The 23,256-nt window shown below is 40.7% G+C and overlaps 1 protein-coding gene across 1 annotated transcript in view; it reads right to left on the bottom strand.

The window, feature by feature from the left end:
• Positions 1 to 330: 330 nt before the first annotated feature.
• lrfn5a (leucine rich repeat and fibronectin type III domain containing 5a) overlaps positions 331 to 23,256 on the bottom strand; it is a gene marked incomplete at its 3' end in the record, with an annotated part of 28,244 nt that continues 5,318 nt past the window's right edge. Inside the window, exons 6-8 of the mRNA XM_083924635.1 lie at positions 20,623 to 21,090; positions 2,767 to 3,040; positions 331 to 1,266 (exon numbers count right to left, since the gene is read on the bottom strand). Of these exons, the coding sequence (XP_083780761.1) occupies positions 331 to 1,266; positions 2,767 to 3,040; positions 20,623 to 21,090 (1,678 nt within the window). The remainder of the gene's footprint in view (positions 1,267 to 2,766; positions 3,041 to 20,622; positions 21,091 to 23,256) is intronic.

Raw genomic sequence — 23,256 nt, forward strand, 5'->3', positions numbered from 1 at the left:
CCGAAAAAGAAAAAGTATGTTCACACTTTCACTCAGAAAACACACAAGCAACCTCACACATCTAGAAACAAAAGTTCTGACTTGAACGCGCACACACACTGTACACACAGAAAATGCACATCCTAAATGGCAAAAACAAAATACACACACACACACACACACACACACACACACACACACACACACACACACACACACACACACACACACACACACACACACACACACACACACACACACACACACACACACACACACACACACACATACAAAAGATAATCAACAATGGATAAACCAAATTTTATTTCATGGTTTCTGTCTCGTTCCAGTTCAAACCGTGCTTTCTAAGATCCAGTCCGAATCGCACCGCCCTTTGTCCGAATCTCCATCCCCGTCTTTCGGGAGTAGCATCCCGCTCATTGACTGGCTCCTTTTGTTCCGCAGTACGCGCCCTATTTTGGGTGCTCCTCCTGCTCCCTGATGGGACGAGTGAGTCTTTGAACCTCCTTCACTGAGCGAGTACCTCCTCCTCGCCCTGCTCCTCCCTACCTCCTCCACAGGGAGAGTCTGGTACTTGGCGGAGGAAGAGGTGGCTGCTCGAGGAGCCCTGCGCAGGATGGGCGTCTCTCTGAATCGGATGGAGGGCACAGGGCTCGGGGTGGCAAGCTGGCTGGAAAAAGAGGAAGGGGCGTAGGGAGGCGGGGTTTGGTTGAGAGAGGTGGAGTTGTTGCGGTTGGTGTTTAGGTTCTCTAGAGGGGTGGAGGGGAGGGGAGCAGAGGAAGCGGTGGAGAAGGAGGAAGGAGGGCGAGGGGATGGGAGGTTTTCAGGAGTGGCCGAGGTGTTGGAGCAAGCTGAGCCTGGTTTACTTGGAGCGGGCTTCCGCTTTGGCTTGGTAAGTGTACCGGCGGTTCCAGTGGGCGACGAGACACCAGCTTGACCTCTCTCTTCCCCCGCTTTCTCCCATTCCTCGCCTACAGCTGTTGGGCTTCTGGCTGCCCAAGGCTGGCTGAGAACTGATGTAGTCGTGGAGCAGTCAGGCAGGGAAGAGTCGGACGACTGAGTAATCGTATCCTTGCCCCCCACTCCTCCTCCTCCTCCGCCGCTCCTTTTCTTTGTGCCTCCTGAAAGGTCGTCTAATCCGATTGAGCCATGTTTAGAGGAGCTGGGAGTCACAGTGCATCCCTGTGACTGCTGCCCATTGGTCTGCGAGTGAACATTGGTCATTGACAATGAAACGCCTTTACCACCATCACCAGGGTTACACACCTGTGGGAAAAAACAGATGGAAACAATGAGGTGTTGATTCTTTTTTGCTTCATACTTGCATATGAACTCTATCACTTATGGCTTGGAATTGAAAAACAACCCCCCACAATTAAGTTAATCATGAAGCTTAAAATGTTTACGTACGTATGTCATTTGTCATAACATTGACCTTAAGTACGATTGGTTACAATTAGCTTTGTTTCTGTGATATTATTGGTTGCTCAACACAGTTAAGTATAAGTGTAAATTATTGACAGTTTCCTTTCCATCCAAACACGTCAGATTATGAACGTGAACGAACACATTATTTTAATTGCCTTTAGGGAAGAAAGCAGGCATAGATTGAACCCTTTCAGTGCATATTAATATGTTCATTATTTTCACGTTATGTTCATTATTTCAATGTTCATTTGTTTTATTTCTAGTTTATCTCTATTGTTTAGAGGATACTTGTTTTAATCTTAATATCCTGATTGTTAATGTTCATGCTTTGTGCCGTGGGGCCCCGTAGAAAACAGGACCGTGCATCTCAAGGGGTTTGTCCTCTAATTAAATATATGAAAGTCTGCGTTAAATCTTATTTAGTTTAAAAAAAACATCCTTTTTTTCTTACGTGTCCAATTAGTTTGGAATAAAAGCAATTCCCGAGAAGCTGAGAACATCTCAACCCCCCTCTGTCATTGTAAATTGATAATGAGACCGTGCAGAGGCTTTAACTTCTTTTAACTGACCATATTTTTACATTTACTCTTTACTATTGTTTCAGCAATCACTTTTTTTTTAGTATGAGATATCTCCTGAAACGTTTGTTGTATTATGTTAGAGGGTGTAGGAGCCCATCGCCACAGGAAAATAAATGAATTAATAAATGAATTAATCATTTTAAGGGTAAAGTATTCCTTTAAGAGAAGACACGGCAGAGAAAAAAAAGGTTTTAAAATGCATCGGTCAAAATTGTGATTTTGCGCTTTTTTGCTCCCTTAACATGTGTACTAGTGGAAAGAAAACCACCAAAACCACATTTAGGTGTTTATTTTACCACGCGCAATTCCCTCTGTAAAAACCTTTAACACGAAATGGATTCATACGATAACTCATTTTCACATTTATTAGAACATTTTGAAAAAACGTGTAATACCAAAAATAATGCTCTTAACGTAAGTAATCAGCTGGGGACGTTTCATCGTTACTTCTTCTTCTGTATTAGGTAAAAATGTTACCCTGACTCTCCCCTTATTCCACATATATATGTTGGAGATGGGCTTCCATAGAAAAATCAGTGAGACATTAAAATGATGTAGAAATAAATATACCCAATGGGATTCAGTTGCTTAAATGGTCTAACATGTCTTGTGAGTTCTTGTCACTTAACCAGAAGTAGACCAGGCTGACATGGGCCATCATGTGAATGCTAATCTTCCCACGTAATGAAAAACTCTCTCCTCTTTTTCTCTCTCCTTTCTGGCCAGAGTGGATTAAGCGAGGCAGACAGAGACCCACCTTGTACCGTATCATCAGGATGATGATGAAAACGAGCACCGAAGCCACTATTATCCCTCCGATGATGATGATCATAGTCCCGCCGAGGAACTGGGACTGCATAAAATGACACCTCATATACTCTGACTCGGTGCTGAACTGCACACAGCCGACGACACGTGTTGCTGTCAGAGATGTGATGACATCATCGTAGATGGCCAGCACGCAGAGGTCGTACTGGGTCCCTGCTGCCAGGTTGTTGACCAGGAAGTTCTTGCTTGATGGGGGGATCATTCTGGGTGGGGGGGGCAGAGAGGGAGGGATAGACAGGAAATACAAATATTTAATCTTTAAGAGCTTCAACAGATGCACTTTGAGGAAGAACAATGATGAGTAGAGGAATGCACTGCCTTACTCATTTATACAGTCTGACATAAGGCATTTCAGTAGAGCTGGTGTCAAGAATGTGCACTTGTGCCGGTCATTATGTTCTTGGAAATTTCCATGGTTTGACAAAGGTCCAAAGAAACTTCAGTGCCTGGAACAGCCAATGTGGTGTCCCTCAACAGATGTCTGACATCCTGCCTTCTCATTCACTGCAATTTGCCCTTTACAAATATTAAACCTGCAAAAACCTTTCTTTTGGCATCTTGGGGCTCAACACTGAAAGAGTATGACCTTTTCAGTTGATAGCAGCTGTTATGGTAAATGGTTGCTTATTCACACACCCAACTAGGATATGTAGCAATACATTAGAGACATGTTTGTATGTTTGTTTTCCCAATAAATGTAAGTCCAATATTCACTCGCCTTTTAGCTCTGTTTTGGTCTCCACCAACTCCTGAGGGAAATATCTAGCTTATTAGCTGGATTCTCCAAAGTTACACAGTAGCACAAACAAATTAAATGATCGACGCAGCGGTAGACCAACAACTCCCCTGTTCTGCGAGGTAAAATTACTGGTTTTGTCAAAGGAATCTGGTGGCTTTGAGGAGAGCATAGAGCAGTTCCCTGTTGGACAGGGCTGTCTAATAACAAGGTAAAGGTAAAGCTGGTAATATATTCTAAATATAGCATAAACTGATATTAACTGCATTGCTCTGTCCACACCTCCATAGTTGGGCCACCCAGGAGGTCGAAGGTAACATTAAATGTTCCCATTCATTTCCATTTTGTATCAGGTTTTAGCTAGCTAACTTTGTTAGACTACCAGTTTGTTAGTCTTAGACTTCATAGACATTGTATGTGGTTATAATATGATGGCTATTAACCAATCACATTGCTTGATTTGAGCTACCCGTTTTAGAATAGCAACCATTTATGCTTTCTGAATGTTTTTCTGTACAACCTACATAATAATTGCACCCTGCTTTGTTTCTAAAGGCCTATAACAACTCCCTCCAGAAAAACATAAGGCTACAGTATATTGTTGAAAGAAAATTAATGCAGAAAAAAAAAATAACATAGTCAACAGGGAAGGAAGAATGGAAATGATAGATTTAATGCTCTCAGCTCCACTGTGTATAGCGAGGTGCTGAATCCTCAAAAAAGGAAAACCCAAAAGTCATCAGCAGAACAGGAGACCAATTACATGATTTATTATTGCACGGATCGGCAGAGATGACCTTCCTTTCCAAAATCTTTCATCCCAAAGTTTTACAGTAAAACAAGGGAAATAGTTTTCAGCTTACAGCGGACAAATCCAGACACTCTTTTTGACAAATACAAAGGTACTTTATCACTTTGGGTGAAGTTGGTAATTCTTCACTGGACACTTGTCACATTGACTAGAGGATTTGCACATTTGTCCTTCAGTTTCCCTTAAAGGCCTTGTCAGCTTTCCTGGATTTCCTCATTAAAATGCTAATGAAATTCCTCATTAAAACCAAAGAGGGTGGCTAGTTCACAGCTCACGGCCTTGTGGGCACTGAAAGAAGCAAAGGGCTGTTTCGGCCAGGTTAAGCATCTGGTTTTAAGCTCCAGTTAAGTGAAGGCTAGGAGACATGGTGAGGTTTAATGGTTAGTATTAAGAGCTAGGGAACGAATGCAGTGGTAGGTCATTAGTGTGCCCTCAGTGGAATAACAGCACAAGGCTGTGTGTGTGTGTGTGAGCATCTATATGACCCGATGAATACTAATAGGACCATCTGAGCACTGGCTGACCGTGAGTGTTCTCCTCTTTGCGTCTCTTGATGTGTTCATCTCTGGGGTGGTGAACCTTGCCACCCCCACACACACACACCCCCAAAACACACACACGCTCAGATTCATAATTCCATTAGTTCTGTGTTGGGACACATAAAGTGACATTGAAGTGCGCAGGTTAATGATAGGAGCGAATGTCGCTGGCACCTACAAGCTCAGATACAAGCGGATAAATTTGTATACATACATACACAGACAGAGATTAATTTCCCTATTATGACTGTGGCCTTGGGCTTCATTTGTGTGTATACATGTGCGTTTGTTTGGTTGCGTTTCACAACCAGCAAAGCATTGCTATCTTTGTGTAAAATAATGTGTTTGTTTTATAACTCTGCGTGGCCTGCATGTTCTAGGTTCTTCTTTTTTCTTGCATGCTTAAACACTGCGGCGTTCTCTAAAACAGAGAACACTGTTTAAAAGCTCATAAATACTGTATGTCTCTGAAATATGTATTTATATATGTGCGAAGAACAGAGAGAGTAAACAGTTATAAATATTTAGTGGATATCTGGAACATTTCTTGACCCTGAGTACCTGGACCTTTTGGATCTTAGTGATTTTGACAGTTTTGGAGTGAGATCTAAGCCACTAAACACACTCATGCACTAGGACTAGGGAAAATTCATATAACACATATAGGATCGAATATATTCTAATATCGATTTTGGTGCTTTATGTCCATAAGATAGCAAACTAATACAATGGGTGAGATAACTACTTGCATACTTTAGTAGTATTTAGTATTTATTTCAACATAAACATGGTCTGTTTAATTTCCCATACCTTAAAATTAATTTAAAGGCCGCAAACATCTCTCCCTGCACTGTAGTTGGGGTGAAAACCTAGCTTCAACCGTACAAAGCTAGCTACTGTGGAAGAAAACATGATTGAGAAACTGAATAACAGGACGAGGTCACCGTGTACTGGGGACATAGGCCTGATAAGCACACATTCTGTTTAGAAAATAATAGAACTGTATTTGGGCATGATGACGTCTGGACACAAAGTAGACCCTACTGATTGTAAATGTATGAGTGTGTATTGGGAAGACATGGTGGGGCATGTAAACGTTGTCAGCACACGGACATCAGTATAAGACGGGAAGCTCTGTTAAGAGAGACTTGTAATTTAGGATTTGGGATTGAGGATCTTGGAACTCTGTGATGAGTTTGTTAAAACTTGATTCAATAAATTCCCTTCGATGGCTGTGAGACTTCTCTGCTGACTCCTTCTTGTAGACCTTTCTATTTTTATACTACATTGTTCTACCATACTACATATACAATATACAGTATATGTATATACATTACATAATAATGACATATAATATATATTTTTTTACTTAACATTACAAAACAGGCATTTCTGCTGTCTGCAAGTGTGTCTACCGCAGTTGCTTCATTGTTCCACGCATCAGCCTTCTCATGGTATCAATTCTCAGTGTTTTAACATTAATTCATTTTTATCTGTGCCCAGACTTTGCTGTGTTGGACTCCTTGGATTAAGGGAATTAGTAAATTTAAAAAAATTAAAAATGAAATATATTCTTGGAGAAAATAAATTCAAGCATTCTCAATGATCCATGTCTATTTTCAAAAAAACGTTTTTCTCTCAAATTCACAAACTCTTGATGTTGGGGCTCATTATTACTTTCTTTTAAATAATACTAATTTTATTATAATACATATAAACCAGCTTGATTGCGATTGAAAAGTGGTCTTGTTCAAGAGGAAACATGCAGTAAATTCCAGGTAAAAAGCTTTTTTTTTCTGGGTGAAAAATGTAAATTTGGACAACAAGATGCAGTCTCTCCGCAGCAACACATTGTTTCACACAAAGCTATATATAAGAGCTATACAAAATTGTTGTTGACAAAGATGTGGAAAGCAACACAGATGTAAAGTGGCAGTACTGTTGCCACGGTGCTGGATGTCCTGATGTCTGTGTCTAAGGCAATCCTGTTATTAATTCTCTGTCTACTCTGTCCATATTTGACTGCTGCAGTCGCACCTTTGACAAACATTTAGCAGACAATTCTCTCCTCACTATCTGGAGAGCCTCTGTGGCTGCACCGATATGAAACAAATATCATTAAGTTACTGTCACAACAAAACATATTATTTACTGCTATTGAAAACTGAGAAGCATCGTAACATCATCTCCAAAACATCAACTTTTTATGAGCTTAGAAAAAACAAAAAACAAATCTCTTCAGCTCTGTGACAATGCCTCACTCAATGCTAACCCGATGGGTTTTTAAATGTGGCTTATTCTTAAAAGGTAGAATCATTTTCATCTCATCACATCTTTAACTGCTTATCCGGGGTCGGGTCACGGGGGCAGCAGCTTTAGCAGGGAACCCCAAACTTCCCTTTCCCGGGCCACATTAACCAGCTCTAACTGGGGGAACCCGAGACGTTCCCAGGCCAGTGTGGAGATATAATCTCTCCACCTGGTCCTGGGTCTTCCCCGAGGCCTCCTCCCAGCTGGACGTGCCTGGAACACCTCCCTAGGGATGCGCCCAGGGGCCATCCTTACTAGATGCCCGAACCACCTCAACTGGCTCCTTTCAACGTGAAATCAAAATTGCTTGGAAATAAAAAAAATGTTTATACAGTAATGATAACCTACCCTAATATTATAACATGTTTTAAATATCACACTGAAATACGTACGTTAAGTAAGTAAGTTAAATATATTAATGCCATACATATATTTGGCACACCAACAACAAATGACATGTTTAGGCTTGTGTTTTGTGTGAAAAGCTTGATAACATGAGATCACAAGAATGTATAGTCTACTGAAGGAGTGGGACATCATTCCTCCAAAGAATATTCCTTCAGTTGATGTTTTGTTGACTGAGGGTGCCGTCTAACATGTCTTTACTTTCTCTATATTGCAAAGAAACATACAGTTCATGGAAATATAACTATGCTGTATTGGTAAGGAAACAAACTACTCCTCCCAGATCATTGAAATAACATATATTGTCTTATGATCAATATGTAGCTCCATAAGTGGAATGATACATTATATGGATATCCAATAGTGTGTTTTGTTTCCAATATAGGCTGCCAACTGTGATTTAAAACACTTACAAGGCAACTAAAGAATTGTTGCGACAGTGTTGAATTTCAAAAACAGTGAAGGTCTTTTTGTTAAAAATGTATGACTGGGCAAGTAATTACATGCCTTGCTCGAGGGTTTGTTTGCTGCTTCACCATGTACCCACATGAGTACATGACATTCTCTCTTGTCTCCACCTGAGAAACCTTCACTTCCAAGAACCCATTAGCTACATGACTCCTCCTGGACAACGGCCCAAATGAGCTTCTAGACAAAATCCATCCCATCGGACACTCAGGCCGATGACACTCACATTTCACGCTTGCATTTTCATTGTAGATGTGTAAGCTGAGCTGTCATCATTTATAATTCATAGATACACGGGAACAATAGAGATATTGATAATGCGGGACCCTGTTCCGCTGCATGCTGAGTTCACAAAATACATTTTCATGCAAATCGGTGGATTTTCTTTTTGTCTTGCATGCAATTATTTCTTGACTGTGTGAGCCGTTAGCATTGTGAACTCATCCAAACTGACTCATTCATTGTGGCTAATTTCTTTGTGTCTGAGCTGGATCTTGCTGCCAGTATCTGAAGCCCTACAGTGGGCAGATGATTGCCTTGGCCGAGACTATTACACTAATCTATCTACTCTGCTCTGCCAAGCCCTCAGCCCAGAGCGCCTGTGTATGTATGTGTGTGTGTGTGTGTGTGTTTCTGGGTTTCATTACGCTTTCATTACATGAAAAAAAGTGTCTGCGTGCATGCTCCTCTATGAGTATGCATTTGTGTACTTATGTCTACATGTCTGCGGTATATATTTATATATATATGTGTGTGTCTGTGTGTGTGTGTGTCTGTGTGTGTGTACATGCATGTATGTGAGTTCCATTACAGTAATCTTCTCCTCCCGGTGCAGCCTCTTCTTCCCAGTGGCTGTCACTGTGTCTGGCTCTCTGCCAACATTCGTCACTGATACAGCGCTACATGCTGGCAAACCTTACCGTCTATGCACGAGCACAGATGTCAGCGTGCATGTGTTTGTGCATGGGTTAATCAACTTACTATTTTCTCACTCCAGCCGGGACAAAGCCATGAGGACAATACGATCTCCATTAGTCGCTCTCATCTTTTTGACTCAAGACAAATGATTGCCTCCATGCACAGAACAGTGGACTATGATACCAGATTGTTATTTTACAGGCCGCTTCACTTGATTAAATACTGGACAAAGCCTACAGGCCACAAACTTGCATTATTCCAGGAGGGGGGGTAAAAGAAGGCATTCAAAGCAATGATTAAACACACAAGATGAGGGCTTTCACTTCGAGCTGGAGCCGCGCGATAAGGAGCCAGGGCTTCTAATAACTCAGCTGCAGTCAGTGGCTCCCTTGGCAGCACAGCCCAGTCAGACCATGTGTGACAGCAACTTCCAATGTTTTTCAATGATATTCAGTGCTCTGGGCAAGCTCATTAATGGTTTCATTTAGCTGCAGGGGGGTATTGTTTTTGCATTTCAAAAGGGTTGGGTGATGTCCAGTTTTGAAGGAAAATGTTGGTGATTTGACTTTAATGACGACTGTGTAACTAGTATTACATTTGGCGTCCCTTGTGAACTTTGTGTCCTGTCCAAGATTTACCGTAGATTCACAGTCTGCTTTTGACTGACTTAACGGAATAGTTCATGATCGTGGGAATCACCTGTATCTGCTTTCTTGCAGAGTAAGCTGAGAGGATCTATACCTCTCATGTCAAAGCAGTAAAAATGAAGCTTGGTAGGTTAGGTTAGCTTAGCATAAAGACTAAACACAAGGGAAAACAGCTAGCCTGGCTCGGTTGCCGGGTAACAAAATACACCTTATAACTGACACTGTATATCTCATTTGTTGTAAAACATTTTTATCTGGAGAAATGTCCCAGACTATTTCTTGGCTTGGCAGATTTAGTTTCTAGATTCTAAATCCAGGCTATGCTAAGATAAGCATTGTTAAGAGTTAGACAAGTGTTATCTCCTGACGGGATAGCAAATACATGTATTTTCCAAAATCTCAAACTATTCTAAGTTAAAACAAAGCAACAATAAAATATTGTCCGTGATGAAGTTGTTTAGTTGTGCGACTGAAACTGGGCTTTTTATTGGGAAATGCTCCTTATGTTTGGATCCTTCCTGGTAATGTCGCACACGCACGCACGCGCGCGCGCGCGCACACACACACACACACACACACACACACACACACACACACACACACACACACACACACACACACACACACACACACACACACACACACACACACTCCTTTCGTTGCTTTAAGTTAAGATATTTAGTTGGATTACATGTTGTGTGTTTTACTTGTGACTTTGTAAATGAAGGCTTTTGAAGATATATGTCGCCTATTTAATGTCGTAAAAGAGTGACTGATGCTGCCAACCTCAAGTATGTCAAAACAAACAAATCCATCAAACTTTATTACCTAACAAAATGCATTTGGTTGTAGTTAAATAACTTAATTATTAACCATAGTTCATAATAGTTTAGTATGTTTTTAAGACTAAGCTCATTGGCTGAATTTTTACCAGTGCCCGGAAATATATGATTTAATGTTATTTAAATCACATACATTATAATCATAACTTCAATGATCCACAATGCCATGGCAGCTAGACAAACTCCAATGGAGATCATGTGATGTGACCGAACAGCTGTTCATTTGTGGTGAGATTGTTTTGTCAACTGCTGTTTACAAGATTGAGACTGAGCTTCCAACTTTAGCTTTTAAGCCAACATAGATGAGAAATCCCTAACATGCTCAGAAAAAAAAGAAATTTAAACATCTTCATTTTCATGACAACTGAGCAACTCATGTGGTGTGGCTGAAAGCAAGAGAGCAGCTTTAAAATGTTGGTGAGATCCCCCCCCCCCCCCCCAAATAAAATTGTAGAAAAGGTTTAACATTAGCAATTTCCTTATATTCTAACATTTGCTAATGTTATAAAACAACACCAAACCCCTGCCAATAACACTGCTCCAGCTGTTAAATGTTCTTGGTTAAAAGTAAAAGAGGAAAGTAAAAGGGTGCAAATATCAGTGGGCTCCTGTAAGATTTTTAAAAAGGGAAATAAAGTCAGCACACCAGAAGCTGCTCCTTGACAAATTTATTATAAGTGACGTTTCGTTTCTTTGGAAAAGGTTTTTCACTTTAAGTCTAAGGAAGGGCAGGTGCCCGTAACGTCAGTTATAATAAATTTGTCAAGGAGCAGCTTCTGGTGTGCTGACTTTATTTCCCTTTCATACTTACCTTTCGGTCCAGCACCCAGCTTTATTTTTTGGGCTTTGCATGCTTTTCTTACCCGTCTTTGCATGAACTCCTATAATATTTTACCACTACCACTCTCATTAGGTATGTATGAACAAAAAACGATGGTAAGATTCTCCAAACAGGGATGGAACCAAAATGTGGGTCACATATATCTAAAAGTAGGCTGTTCAATTATTTCAGAAAATGGTATTCAATGCTTCTGGCTAAAGCCTCCCATGCTACTGCAATGCAAGCTGGTCTAAATTAAATAGCCTGAAACTTGGAAAACTTTTGCAGATAAGCCAACAAAATAGCATGCAGAAGCAGTTATGGGTTTTAAAAAACTTTTCTTTGCACTACACTTTAAACACCCGCTATACTCTCATATGCTTCTTTTCATCTCATTATTTGTAGCATAATAGTTTCGTATGATGTACTCCTCGTCACTAATGGCACAATATAAAGATTGACTGGCACATATTTATTTAACTATCTTATATAGGTAAAAAAATGGGTACTATCTAATTGTAGTACTGAATGCAGCACATTAACACATTTGTTCAGCCCGTCTTTGCACCCTGCGGTCCACTTCCCCCCACTAAGAGACTGGGAGTAGAGCGGCAGGTCGCTCCAGACACAGAGCTTCACTTCAGCAGCTGTAGCAACTTGAACCAGAACCAGCAGTAACAGGATGTTTGCTAATCTGACAGAGAATTTAGGTGGTGAAGGATCAGGCCCCTGGCTGATTCTGAGATGCTACAGATGCTAACTGAAGGTATGTGTCCCCCCCTTGTAAGCTACCACCACAAATATGATCTCATTCTTTTGTGAGCAGTACTGAGTGCTGTAAAAACCATCTGACCACCACAGTGTAGCTGCTGACAGTAGCCAAATTTAATTCATTTTTTAGAACACCAACTAGCACTAGAACTATGTGAACCGCAGGGACTAATATATATTGATTTAGTTGCTATTAAACATTTTTTCCCATGTTGATTTTCTCAATGGAAACAAAAAATCACACACTTTAATCAACATGCGTACAGTCAAACCAGTTAAGAATAACTGGTTTCTAAGCACAAAGAGAAGAGGATTAATGGTAGTTTAACTCCTGCCCCATTACTGTTGACCTCAAAGCTAATGTGGCTTACACAGCAGATGGCATACTGCCATGCTAATAGGTCTGAGTCTCTCAGGCAGACAGAAACATTGCAGAAGATAGCTTCTTATCTCTGTTTTACCATGCATAATGCCCCTGATGCCAGAGCTCATAGTTAACAAGCACCCACCCAGCTTGTAGTGAGGTGGAACAGGGGGTTTTGAGCCCAGGCCAGGTAGGCTTTGCTAACACCTCCCCGTCCATTTTTATTCATTAAACCCTGTTCAGAGTCAGACTCAGAACAGTTCAATCTTAGCCATCTAGGTGGTGATCTAGCAATAATTCCACAGTTTTATTAATGCAGCAATGGGGTGGAACAGTTCACTGGTGGCAACAATTTACTCAAGATGAATACAATAGTTCCTCACCAATTAAGAGTTAAAGGAATTCATATTTGAATTAGTCATAATATTACAGCTCCCAATCCAATGCACTTTATTTCAGTGCCAAAGTGGAGAAAAATAATCTAAAGACAATAATTATCACTATTCTGTAATTTGCTATCCTGATAACTTTTAATCACACTAAATTAACTGAGAAGGAGCTTGAAAGCCTAGCTCCTTTATGTGGAGATATTATAACAATATTGTGAGCATACTAGATGGCAGGGATTTTTGTTTTCCATTATCAGTTCATATTTGCGTCATATAGGTGCAAAACAAATAATGAGCCTGAAACTAGTTCAAAGAATATATCAATTAAAATACCAAATGCAAAGAGAATTTTTAGAAAATCGTGCCTGGCAATGCAAAATCCACACCTCCGCGCAAGCTAGAATTTTTCAACTCAGGTGAGAAATTCACATGCTGTGAAAGCCTGTCAGTGTTGAGATTGCCCTGCATAACCCTGATCGATCCAAATTCCATTTCATTCAATTCAATTCAATTCAATTTTATTTATAGTGCCAAATCATAACAAAAGTTATCTCAGGACACTTTACAAACTAGGTAAAGACCACACTCTATAACTTATATATGATAAACATAGACCCAATTTAGACAACAAGCGTTTTAAAAGTTGTCTGCGGCCAGCCCTGACGAAGCATTAATTCTGATTTTTTTTCAAATTAGCATCATGATGTGGTGTGTCATAATTTCCATCCATTTATTGCAATCGGCAAACTCAATTTATTTTATGCTCATACTGCTGTATTAGTAGCTACAACTGGGCACAGTTCCAGGAAAAAGGCGGTGAAATTCCTTGAACTGTGTGCCCACCTGGTGTTATGAATCCTGACATGAAAGCACCCCCCCCCCCCCCCCCCCCCGACATATCTGGGACTTCCACCAAGCAGCAATCGTGTATATTTTGGAAAGACATGTCGGAAAGACATTAGGTTGGTATTTACACCGATGCGTTTCATTGCAAGTAACACAAATGAATACAAATAAACCTGCGGTCAAACCTGTACGAGTAATGCACAGTTACTAAGTAACGAGTAACGCTCACTTTGCACTGTGATTTTCTCCTGAATAAACACAACCAGCTTTTCACCTTTGCCAGTTCCTAATTCTCATCACTGACAATGTCACCGCGCCGTGCAACGTCAGCTTGTTCCAGATGTGGGCAAGATGTTTCAGCACCATCTGTACCTCGGCTCCAATACTCCAGTTTAGCTGAGTCATCTACATTTCTATTTAATGCTTTAGGTGGCTCCTTCCACACTTTCTTTCCCATACTGCCTTTTCTTCCCTTGTCTGTTCTTACTTAGTTTAAAGTCTGTTGTTTTTAATCACATACATTATTGTTATTATTCCACCGTGCTCTCTTCTACTGGCATTGGGCCATCATATTTTGTCCTGTCATTCTCTCTCTTTATATTACCATTATTCTGTCTCCAAAACTTTCTGCACACTATCTTATGTCCCTTTTACTCCTCTGCTCCATTCTTTCTTCCTTTCTTGAGACGTATTTTTCCTCCTTTTGCTTATTATCCATTAAATCTCCTCCTTTGGTTCTTTTTCCAGTACTTCCAAGCCAGTGGCATTATTCCCTTTATCCCTTCTTCTTTCTGCTATATGTTCTTCCCTTGTTTTCCACTTTTTGTCATCCCGTCCTCTTCGTCCCTTCTTTCCCTTCATTACACATCTCCATTCTTTCACTTTCCGTCATCTGATTGGACAGTCCCAAATCTTTTTTATGTTGTGTTTGTCTTTCCTTCATTGGCTACCCTTTACCGTTCAACCTTCACTTCAGAATCCCCCTTACTGCTGTGGTACTTTTCTCTATCCTACTTGTCCCTGTTTAAAAGCCTTCAGACTACTTACAACAATAACACTGTTACGTTCGGCCTGCAATATGTTTATGGTGCTATAAAATCAGAATTGGAACATTACGGCAGGATAAAGGCGGATGTTTTTTTCACGCCTTAAGCACAGCTGAGCAAGGTGTTATACCTGGGCCTCAGGGACCATGGGCAAGGATAAACTACCTCATACTAGTGAGAGGGGAGAGTATGCCTTTTTAAAAGCCTGGATTCATCCCCACTCCCCTGTTGTGTAGCCTCATAAAAAAAAGCTTGCCACACAATTTGCTTGATATGTAGTTTTCTTGGCAAATGGCAACCAGCCCCTAGCTCGATGGATCTGTTGAAGTGGAAAACAACCGTTGAATGAACATAACATAAAAAAAAAAAAAACAACAGGCAGAGTAGATGAGGTCTAGGATAGAGGGAGAATGGGTTTTGTGTGTGTGTGTTCTTAAGTCACTTACATAGTGACTTAGGGAGTGAATGTCAAAGTGGAGTTTTTGTCCTATAAAAGACTATACAGCCGGAGTTTTGGCAGACATTTTGAGGCTTCTATGTCTGCAGGCTTGGAGTGGATAAGCTATAGTCTACTTAAACTTTAAATTAACTATTGGTCTAAGACTTGTGTTCATGAATGGCAAACCACATTTTTAACGATTCATTTTCAAAGCTCAGCCCACTTTAGCTCCTAGCAATGCTGCCAACTTTCTCATTTCTTATAAAAGTCTGCTCCCTGAGGTCCTCATCTCTACACTTTTAGTTGCGTAGAGGTGGAAGATGACCTCCAAAGTTGTTTTTTCCATTGTCACCTGGGCTGATCCCAAGACCAAGAGACAACAGGGAGCAGGGTTTGGTGGATAGGCTGGCTGGTGTGGGATGGTGTGAAAACTCATTAGAACTCCGGTGCAGACCAAACAACCAAACCTGGTCTGCCTGAAAACGTGGGTCTCTGTTTGCTTTCAATTGCAATTGAGTTTGAGCCAAGTCAGGTTTATTTATATAGAACATTTCATATGACATGTGTACCCTCAATGTGCTTCAAAATCAAAATTGAAAAAGGGCACAGATCAAACATGACGAGACATGAATTGTATGTAGTATTTCTGAGACCGTGAAGTGCCGTGGAATTTGATATTTGTCCGATAGATGCACATTTTGCATCCATTTTGGCGTTTAGGGTTAGGTATGAAAACAACTTGGTAAGGATTAGAAAAAGTTTGTGGTTTGGCTAAGTACTTCAGGGACATGAACAGCCCGACTGGCCTCGCTATGCAGAGTCTAGCATTCATTACATTATTTCACACAAAAAGTCTGCTTTCCTCTTGTGATATACAGTACTGTATAGTTCTACCTCCCCTGGTAAAAGTATCTGAGAAGCGAACATGACTCTTCAATTGAACTGCCAACTCACAGGCAGCCTGTGATAAGGTATCACATGGCTACTGGTTTGTTTGTAGGTGTCAAAACAATACATTTTTTTATTTGAGACCACAAAGTCTGTATAGTATAATTCTTTATATCGTTATTTCTCTTTTCGAGGCATATATCTTTAACAACCTTAACCATCTATTCATCAACTAAACAATACAGCTATTGTTCCTATTGTTTGTGACTTAATTCCTTACATAATCCCAATGGCTTGCATTCATCCAAAATTAAGTGCAATAATTGGCTCTACATCTGAATAGGAGCACATTATACTTTGTGACAGTTTTATGGTTATCATTGTTGATGGTGGCTGTGAGTCTTATAATCAGCTGTGATGTGTTCAATAAAACTAGCGAGGTGTAAAGACAGTAGACTGTATGTTGAGCTGCTGCCGTGATAGGTCATGTGTGAAAGGTCAACACATTAACATCAGCCTTCCCATGACCTGATCCTGAAATAAGGGGCTAACAGCTGAGGCTTATATAAATGTCGTGTGGATGACTTGATTTAGTTCCTTAGTGTTTGCATTCAAGAAGGAAAAGAAAAAAGACAAAAAGACACCCAAGGTTTTAAAATTGCTCCGTTGACAGATGAGGTGCCAAAAAAAACATGTTTCTTTTGGGTGCCAAAGCCTATTGGTCCCTTCAATGTAAGGTAGAATGAATACAAAATTAAAGTGCTCTGGATTAGTGCCTTGAGGACAATACAAACAAACAAAAAATGCTAATTTAACTCAAATATGGCTTGACGGAAAGGTTATCTTGAGTCCCCAGAACAAAAGTCTTGAAACTGAAATTAAACCTTTCCTTTGACCACTGAATTCTGTGAAAGAAAGATAAAAACTAATTTCATATTTCCCTTGTTAAAATATCATCAACATGATGGAGAAAAACTAACACTATAACTTAGCCTAAGGATCGGCTGAATATTTTAGTGAACCCGGAGTTTATATGGTGAGTTTCATTTTTTTCCTCCACCAAATAGATTATGTTTGTTGGTGTGTTTGTTTATCAGCAGGATTATAGAAAAAAATACAACCCTGATCTCCATAAAACTCGGGGGGTGTAGCATGGGCCAAAGAAGAACCCATTACATTTTGGAGCAGATTTGATCACTTGTTGATCAGAAGCATCGCTGTGAGTTTGGGAAAAGGTGTTGCCTAGTTTCCGACTGGGCACTAGGCCTGCTTCCAGAATGAACATACAATACTTAAGCAGGATTACTGGCGTTAAAACACCAGTACTGTATCAGTAAACAGCTGCTTGTCTCAAGTGTCCTTGAGCAAGACACTGAATCCCTATCAGCTCCAGGAGTGCTGTTCTGCAGCTGACCCTGACCTCCCAGAGGAAGGCGTTGTGGGTGGGGTTTCCCTGCAGGGATCAATACAGAAGTGTTCCAACTATTAGATTTCGGATGGGCAGCATAACCAGGAGGTTAACATTACAGGGCAGATGTGCCTTTGAAAGCTTTACAATATCACTCACTTATTCATCCGTTTAAAGCAGAGAGATGAACTCACAGCATGAAGGAAACATAAAGCTACACCCAAAAGCATAATGTGGATCAGGTGGGGAGTAAAGCGCAGAAATGTCAATGTGTGGCATATCAATAAGCTGTGAGAAGTTAGTGTCCTGTCTGTGACAACAGGACCAGTCTTTGGCTGGTCCATTAACACTCAACATCTCTTCCTTATGTCATTCCCCTATGGTTTTCATTCCTATTTCCCCATTTTCCCTCTTTTGCATTCTCTTTCTCCCTCTCTATCTTTCTTCTCTGTGTTTGGGTAAGGAAAAAAACAGAATCAATGGTTCACTGCTTTGTGCCAGCAGAGGTGTTGAATGGAAATCAATCTGCTATCTAAAGACAAGAGAGCTGCAAAACAACACAGAGAAACACAAATGGCTTCAGCGCTTAATATTGGAGAAAGGGAGAGACCGAGGAAGAGGGGAGGATGGAAAGATAGAAAGAAAGACTGAGTGATGTGACAGAGTGAGGCAGAGCGAGGCCGGATCGAGGTGGGCGGTGAAAGGCTGTCTTAACACTCCTCCTCCGAGCCTCCACAGGAAGCTGTTTGTTTTTGTGGCCATCATGCTCTCTAAACGTAACACTTTCAAACAAGTATTAGTAAGAGTCACAGGCTGAAAGTATAAATGCAGCCTTTTGTCAGATGACAGCCCAACAAATGCACAAAGGCTTTTGCTGATCTGTTGAGAATAAAAGAGACAGGAGCAGAGAAAGAGATAGAGAGGAAAAGCAGCCATCTTGATGTGAAAAGCGATGACGCTATCTTTGCAAAACAGACGGCTATAAATCCCAGCCGTCTCCCGATGATGCATTCTCTGAATGGGGTTAAGTGCTGATGAATTCTGTACAGAGATTAGGAATAATATGCAAGGCAGATAATACCAGAATTCTTCTGTGAATGATCTGTGTTTGTTGATCATATATCGGTGTAGACACAGAGATAAAGACTGTAAGAGATCAAGGATCACAAATTCATAGCTCATGGTAAAAAAAATACAATTTTAATCACAATTTAGAGTCATCATCCTGACCCAGGCGGTCAATCTGAGTTCTAGCCCGGCTCTTGAGGCTGCTGTGTACTGCTGAAGTATGACTAAGGATTAGTAGTGATATGAAAAGCTGATAATACTGTCAGATTTCCCTACAAAAGCTTTAGGTATTTGTTAATTCCCTCTCCCCCATTTCACAAGAGTAAATATTTAGCTCAAATAACAATCATTGCCAGCGAGATTGATCTAATCTGTGTAATCCTGAGCAAACGGCAAAAGTCAAGAAGGACTAGCAGAGCTCTCCCTGCCAAGGCCGTGCTGGTGAGTCAGCAGCGTAGAGCGAGCGGCATAATTTCACTGAGGATCATGAACTTTCTCACGTTGCTGTTTGGCTTGCATCTTTGCTGTCCATTCCTGTTTCATCTCCGTGTTGGTCTAACGCGCCCTGATATGAACTATCTGTCTGGGCTGTTATTTAATAAAACATGGCAAATAGTCTGTGCATATGCTCTGATGAAAACCATTCTCATTTTGGACATTACCACAATTTCTGTTTTTGACAAGCATGTATTATGTTTATGAAGTTAAAACAATGTTGATTGATCACATGACCCACTAATGAAAGCACTTGCCTCTTAGCTGAGTATTCCGATCTGTGTGTTTGTGGTGACATTCCCTCCCTAAATGGAAATGCTCAACCATGTCACAGCCAGTTAAGCTGTATTTACTAGTACTCGGAAACCCGTGAACTTCCAACTTCTGAGTAAGGCTTGCAGTAAGGGCAGAAGTGTAATAGGAACATGTGTGTGTGTGTGTGTGTGTGTGTGTGTGTGTGTGTGTGTGTGTGTGTGTGTGTGTGTGTGTGTGTGTGTGTGTGTGTGTGTGTGTGTGTGTGTGTGTGCGTGCGTGCGTGCGTGCGTGCGTGCGTGCGTGTGTGTGTGTGTGTATGGATTTAAGAGGATAACATATAGAGGACGGACTGGAATTAGAGAGGTGAGGGGGTCAATAAAGTTCACAAAATAAAAAAAAAATGCATAGCGACCGTGAACGTGACAAAACGGAGGGCTCTGAAAGAACAGGCTAACCCGCAGTTACATCTCACCACCAAAGAGGCCGCTAGAAACAAGGTATCTCTAATCTTACGGATTGCAGGTTTAACTGAGGCTGAATAATTCACACATTTGATCATTTAGTTGCCTTTTATACGTTTTTATCTGCCATCTATTTCTGGTAGCTTTCAAACGTGAGACATTTTGGTTGAGGAACAAAGACCAAGCCTGGAACACATCCCATTTCCTCACAAAAGTATTTGTGCACACCTGATCTGTTCCTTTCTGGTGGAACTCAGTTTTCACATCCATCTCCCCAAACCCCTTTTTTCTTTTCCCCCTCCCTTTTCTCTCTTATGATCGAATAATGGAACCACTGAGAGAACAGTCCAAATCCGAGTACATGAATTCTCGGCTCTCCTGGTTCCCTCCTGTTTTCCCTTCCCCTCATTTCTTCATCCCTTCCACCCTAAATACATCCCTCCTACATCATCCTCACTCTCCTTCATCCTCAATACGCCATAAAGTATTCTAAATCCATATCTTTATTGGCATGGTCTTTGTTAGTGAAGCTCTACCTATTTGTAGACAAAATCGTATGAGCGTCAGTCAACTAAAAATGTACTCAATCAAGGATAACCCTAATTATTTGTAGCCCCTTTAATTTATAGAATCAAATCACTGTAGTGCCCTTTGTAGCATCCTGGTAGTGTTCTCGTAGGGCCCAGCAGGATCCAAACAGGATCATTAAAGTTGCATCTAAACTACTATTATCTAATCTATACAGCTCAGCCTTGGGTAATTGTCTTCCTTCACATTAGCCATATCATGGTTCAGTTTCTATTGCGTGAACCATCTGACTCTACTGTGATGGATATCATTGTTGTGTAATGATTCTTACCTGTAAACCAGCGAGTCATCTTGGCTGCCATTGTACTGTATCTGGAACATCCTAATTCCCGGAATTGTCCTCTGGAAGTTAAACTTGATCAGCGCTGTTGATGATGTGGCCTCGGCCGTCACCACCCTCTTGTCCACCCCGCCCTTCACGTCACCCGTCACGTTGCTCCCATTGGCTCCGCCTCGGGTTGACGTGGAAATGTCTGACGATCCCGGGTCGGGCTCCTGTATGTTGTTGGTGTTGTTGGAGATGTGGGGGAGTTTTATAATAACCAGGTCTATTGTTTGGTGGGCTTCACCGGCAGGGTTGGAGGAGATGCAGCTGAAGGAACCGGTGTCTTTCACTGTACTGATGAGGATGTCCAGAGTCCCGTTGGTGTAGACCAAGGTTCTGGAGGAGTTAGATACAAGTTTGCCCTCAGGTGAGATCCAGTGGATGGCTGGCTCTGGGTCACCTCTTGCCTTACACCTTAAGGAGAGAAATCCAGTAGAGTTGAACAAATTAGAAACAAGACAGAATGGGACCAACTGTAGAAGCAGAGCATTGCTTTATGGTGGTTTCTGGATTCCCTCCATTTTCCGTCTGGGAATTAAGTTAAAGAGTGTGAACATCATGTTAACATCATACTGTGTCGGCAGAGCACATTCATTTAAGTGAGAATGCCATTTACATAACAGCATGTAAGTACCGGTACCTATTTGGATAAAGGAGTAGGTACAAGGAGATAAGGCAAGAGGTTAGGGAATAATGGGGGCGCATTCTTTCACTGGAGAAGGATGTAAAAAAAAAAATACAGGTTTATCTATTAAATGATTACAGAGTACATTTATATGCAGTTTAGTTTATGAATGAGTAATTATGAATTAAAATACTGATCTGTAGAATATCAGAAACAAGCTGTTTACACAAGTTTTGTGGTAGAATTTTCTAATGTCATAAATGGCAAATAAAAACAGTAAATGTTGACATTTTTTGGCATTGCTATATATATTGCTAGCAAAAATGAAATGGGGGAGCAAAAATAAAATAGTTGCCTATTTTTTTGTTGTTGACTGACAGGTCTAAATGCGTTATTATGCAACTACTATAAACCGTAGAACTACATGAGTGGCTCATTCATAAATGTTCAATAGGTTTGGTTGTGAAGCAGACATGCACATAAAGAACAGGAAACAGTCTAATAACAGTATTCAAGGCCTTGGATTGTGGAAAAAAGGAACCAAATCAGGAAAATATTGAGGAACTATTATATTCATTCTCGTAGATTTGTTATCTTTTGTACAGGTGCATGACTGAAGTATAATGGATGCCATAAAAAAGTACTTTTACGTCATCAGAAATTTAAGCAATCAAAAGAAATGGCATGGTCATTGTGACATTCTTTCATTTACTGTTATTCAAGTACTTTATAAAATGATAGAATAAGAGCTAAGGGAAGTGTAGGAGTAATTTAAAGGACACTGCTGCGGGGTCACACTGTGTGCATTCATCCAACATGGGTGAAAATGTCTGTTATGAAGTTAAGTGAGCTCCAAATTGAATAAAATTGCCATTACTGTGGAAGTTAAAGGGTCAAACGCGATCACCCCAAAAGCTGCATTTACATTGAACACTTGCTGTATAGTACCTTTAGAACTGTATGTACTGTATGTACCTAAGCACCAGATCTGTTTTATATTTCTACTGCAGACTGCACTGTTAAATATAGCAGCGTCAACCATGTAAATTGCATGTTATCTTTAGATTTTACATTTCCTCCTGCATTGCGCTGATATGCGATGGAAGCTGTGTGACAGACATGTGCTGAGAAATCAGCTAAAAAACCTTTTTATTATTCACTGTTAAACCGATTTTCACTGCGTTTACCCTTCACCAATGATTCAGAATAGAGTTTACACCAATCGCAGACTACATTGTTTCTAGCTCCGCATTTTTAATCTGACTCCTCCAGATGGATTAATTCTCATTGGCTCAGCATATCCATCTGTGAACTCTCGTTGGGAGATCCTTTGGGAAGGGACAAAAATACTGGTTGCTGATTGGATACACCCTCTGTCTATCACCAACAAATGGGCCAAATCAACCAATCAGATCAACAAAGCTTATGATGTACTAACAGTGTCGAGGCTCAGAAAGTAAACAACATGTCGGTAAAGGATATTTGCTGCAATTTTTTACAGAAAAAAGGCACAATTTCAGGTGCCCGGTCCATATTTCAACAGAAGGATCCAAAAGAAAAAAGCGTTAGCAAGGTTTGCTCGACAGTTGCGCTCATCTCATCCGTAGAAGCCGCCATGTTGTTTACAATGAACAGTCGCTTCTCATTGCGTCACATTTAAATCCGCCTCAAAACAAACACTGATTGGACGCTTGCTTGGCAAACAGCTCCAGATTTTCTCCGTTACACGTTACTAGACTGATCTGCGAGTAAAATGCAATTGAGCTCGTGAGATCAGGATGGTCTCACATGGCTACCGTATTTTAGCATTGGATCAGTGTGCCTGCCCAAAAAACAGGAAGGAATGGAACCATTTTATTTGTACCATCCATAACTTTTGACAGTGGAAATACAAAAATAAATGTTGTAATGTGTAACAAACCGAACTGAACCATACCGGACTGAACTAAACTGGA

Source organism: Echiichthys vipera (genome assembly GCF_963691815.1).
Source record: "Echiichthys vipera genome assembly, chromosome: 12".
Classification (NCBI taxonomy): Eukaryota; Metazoa; Chordata; class Actinopteri; order Perciformes; family Trachinidae; genus Echiichthys; species Echiichthys vipera.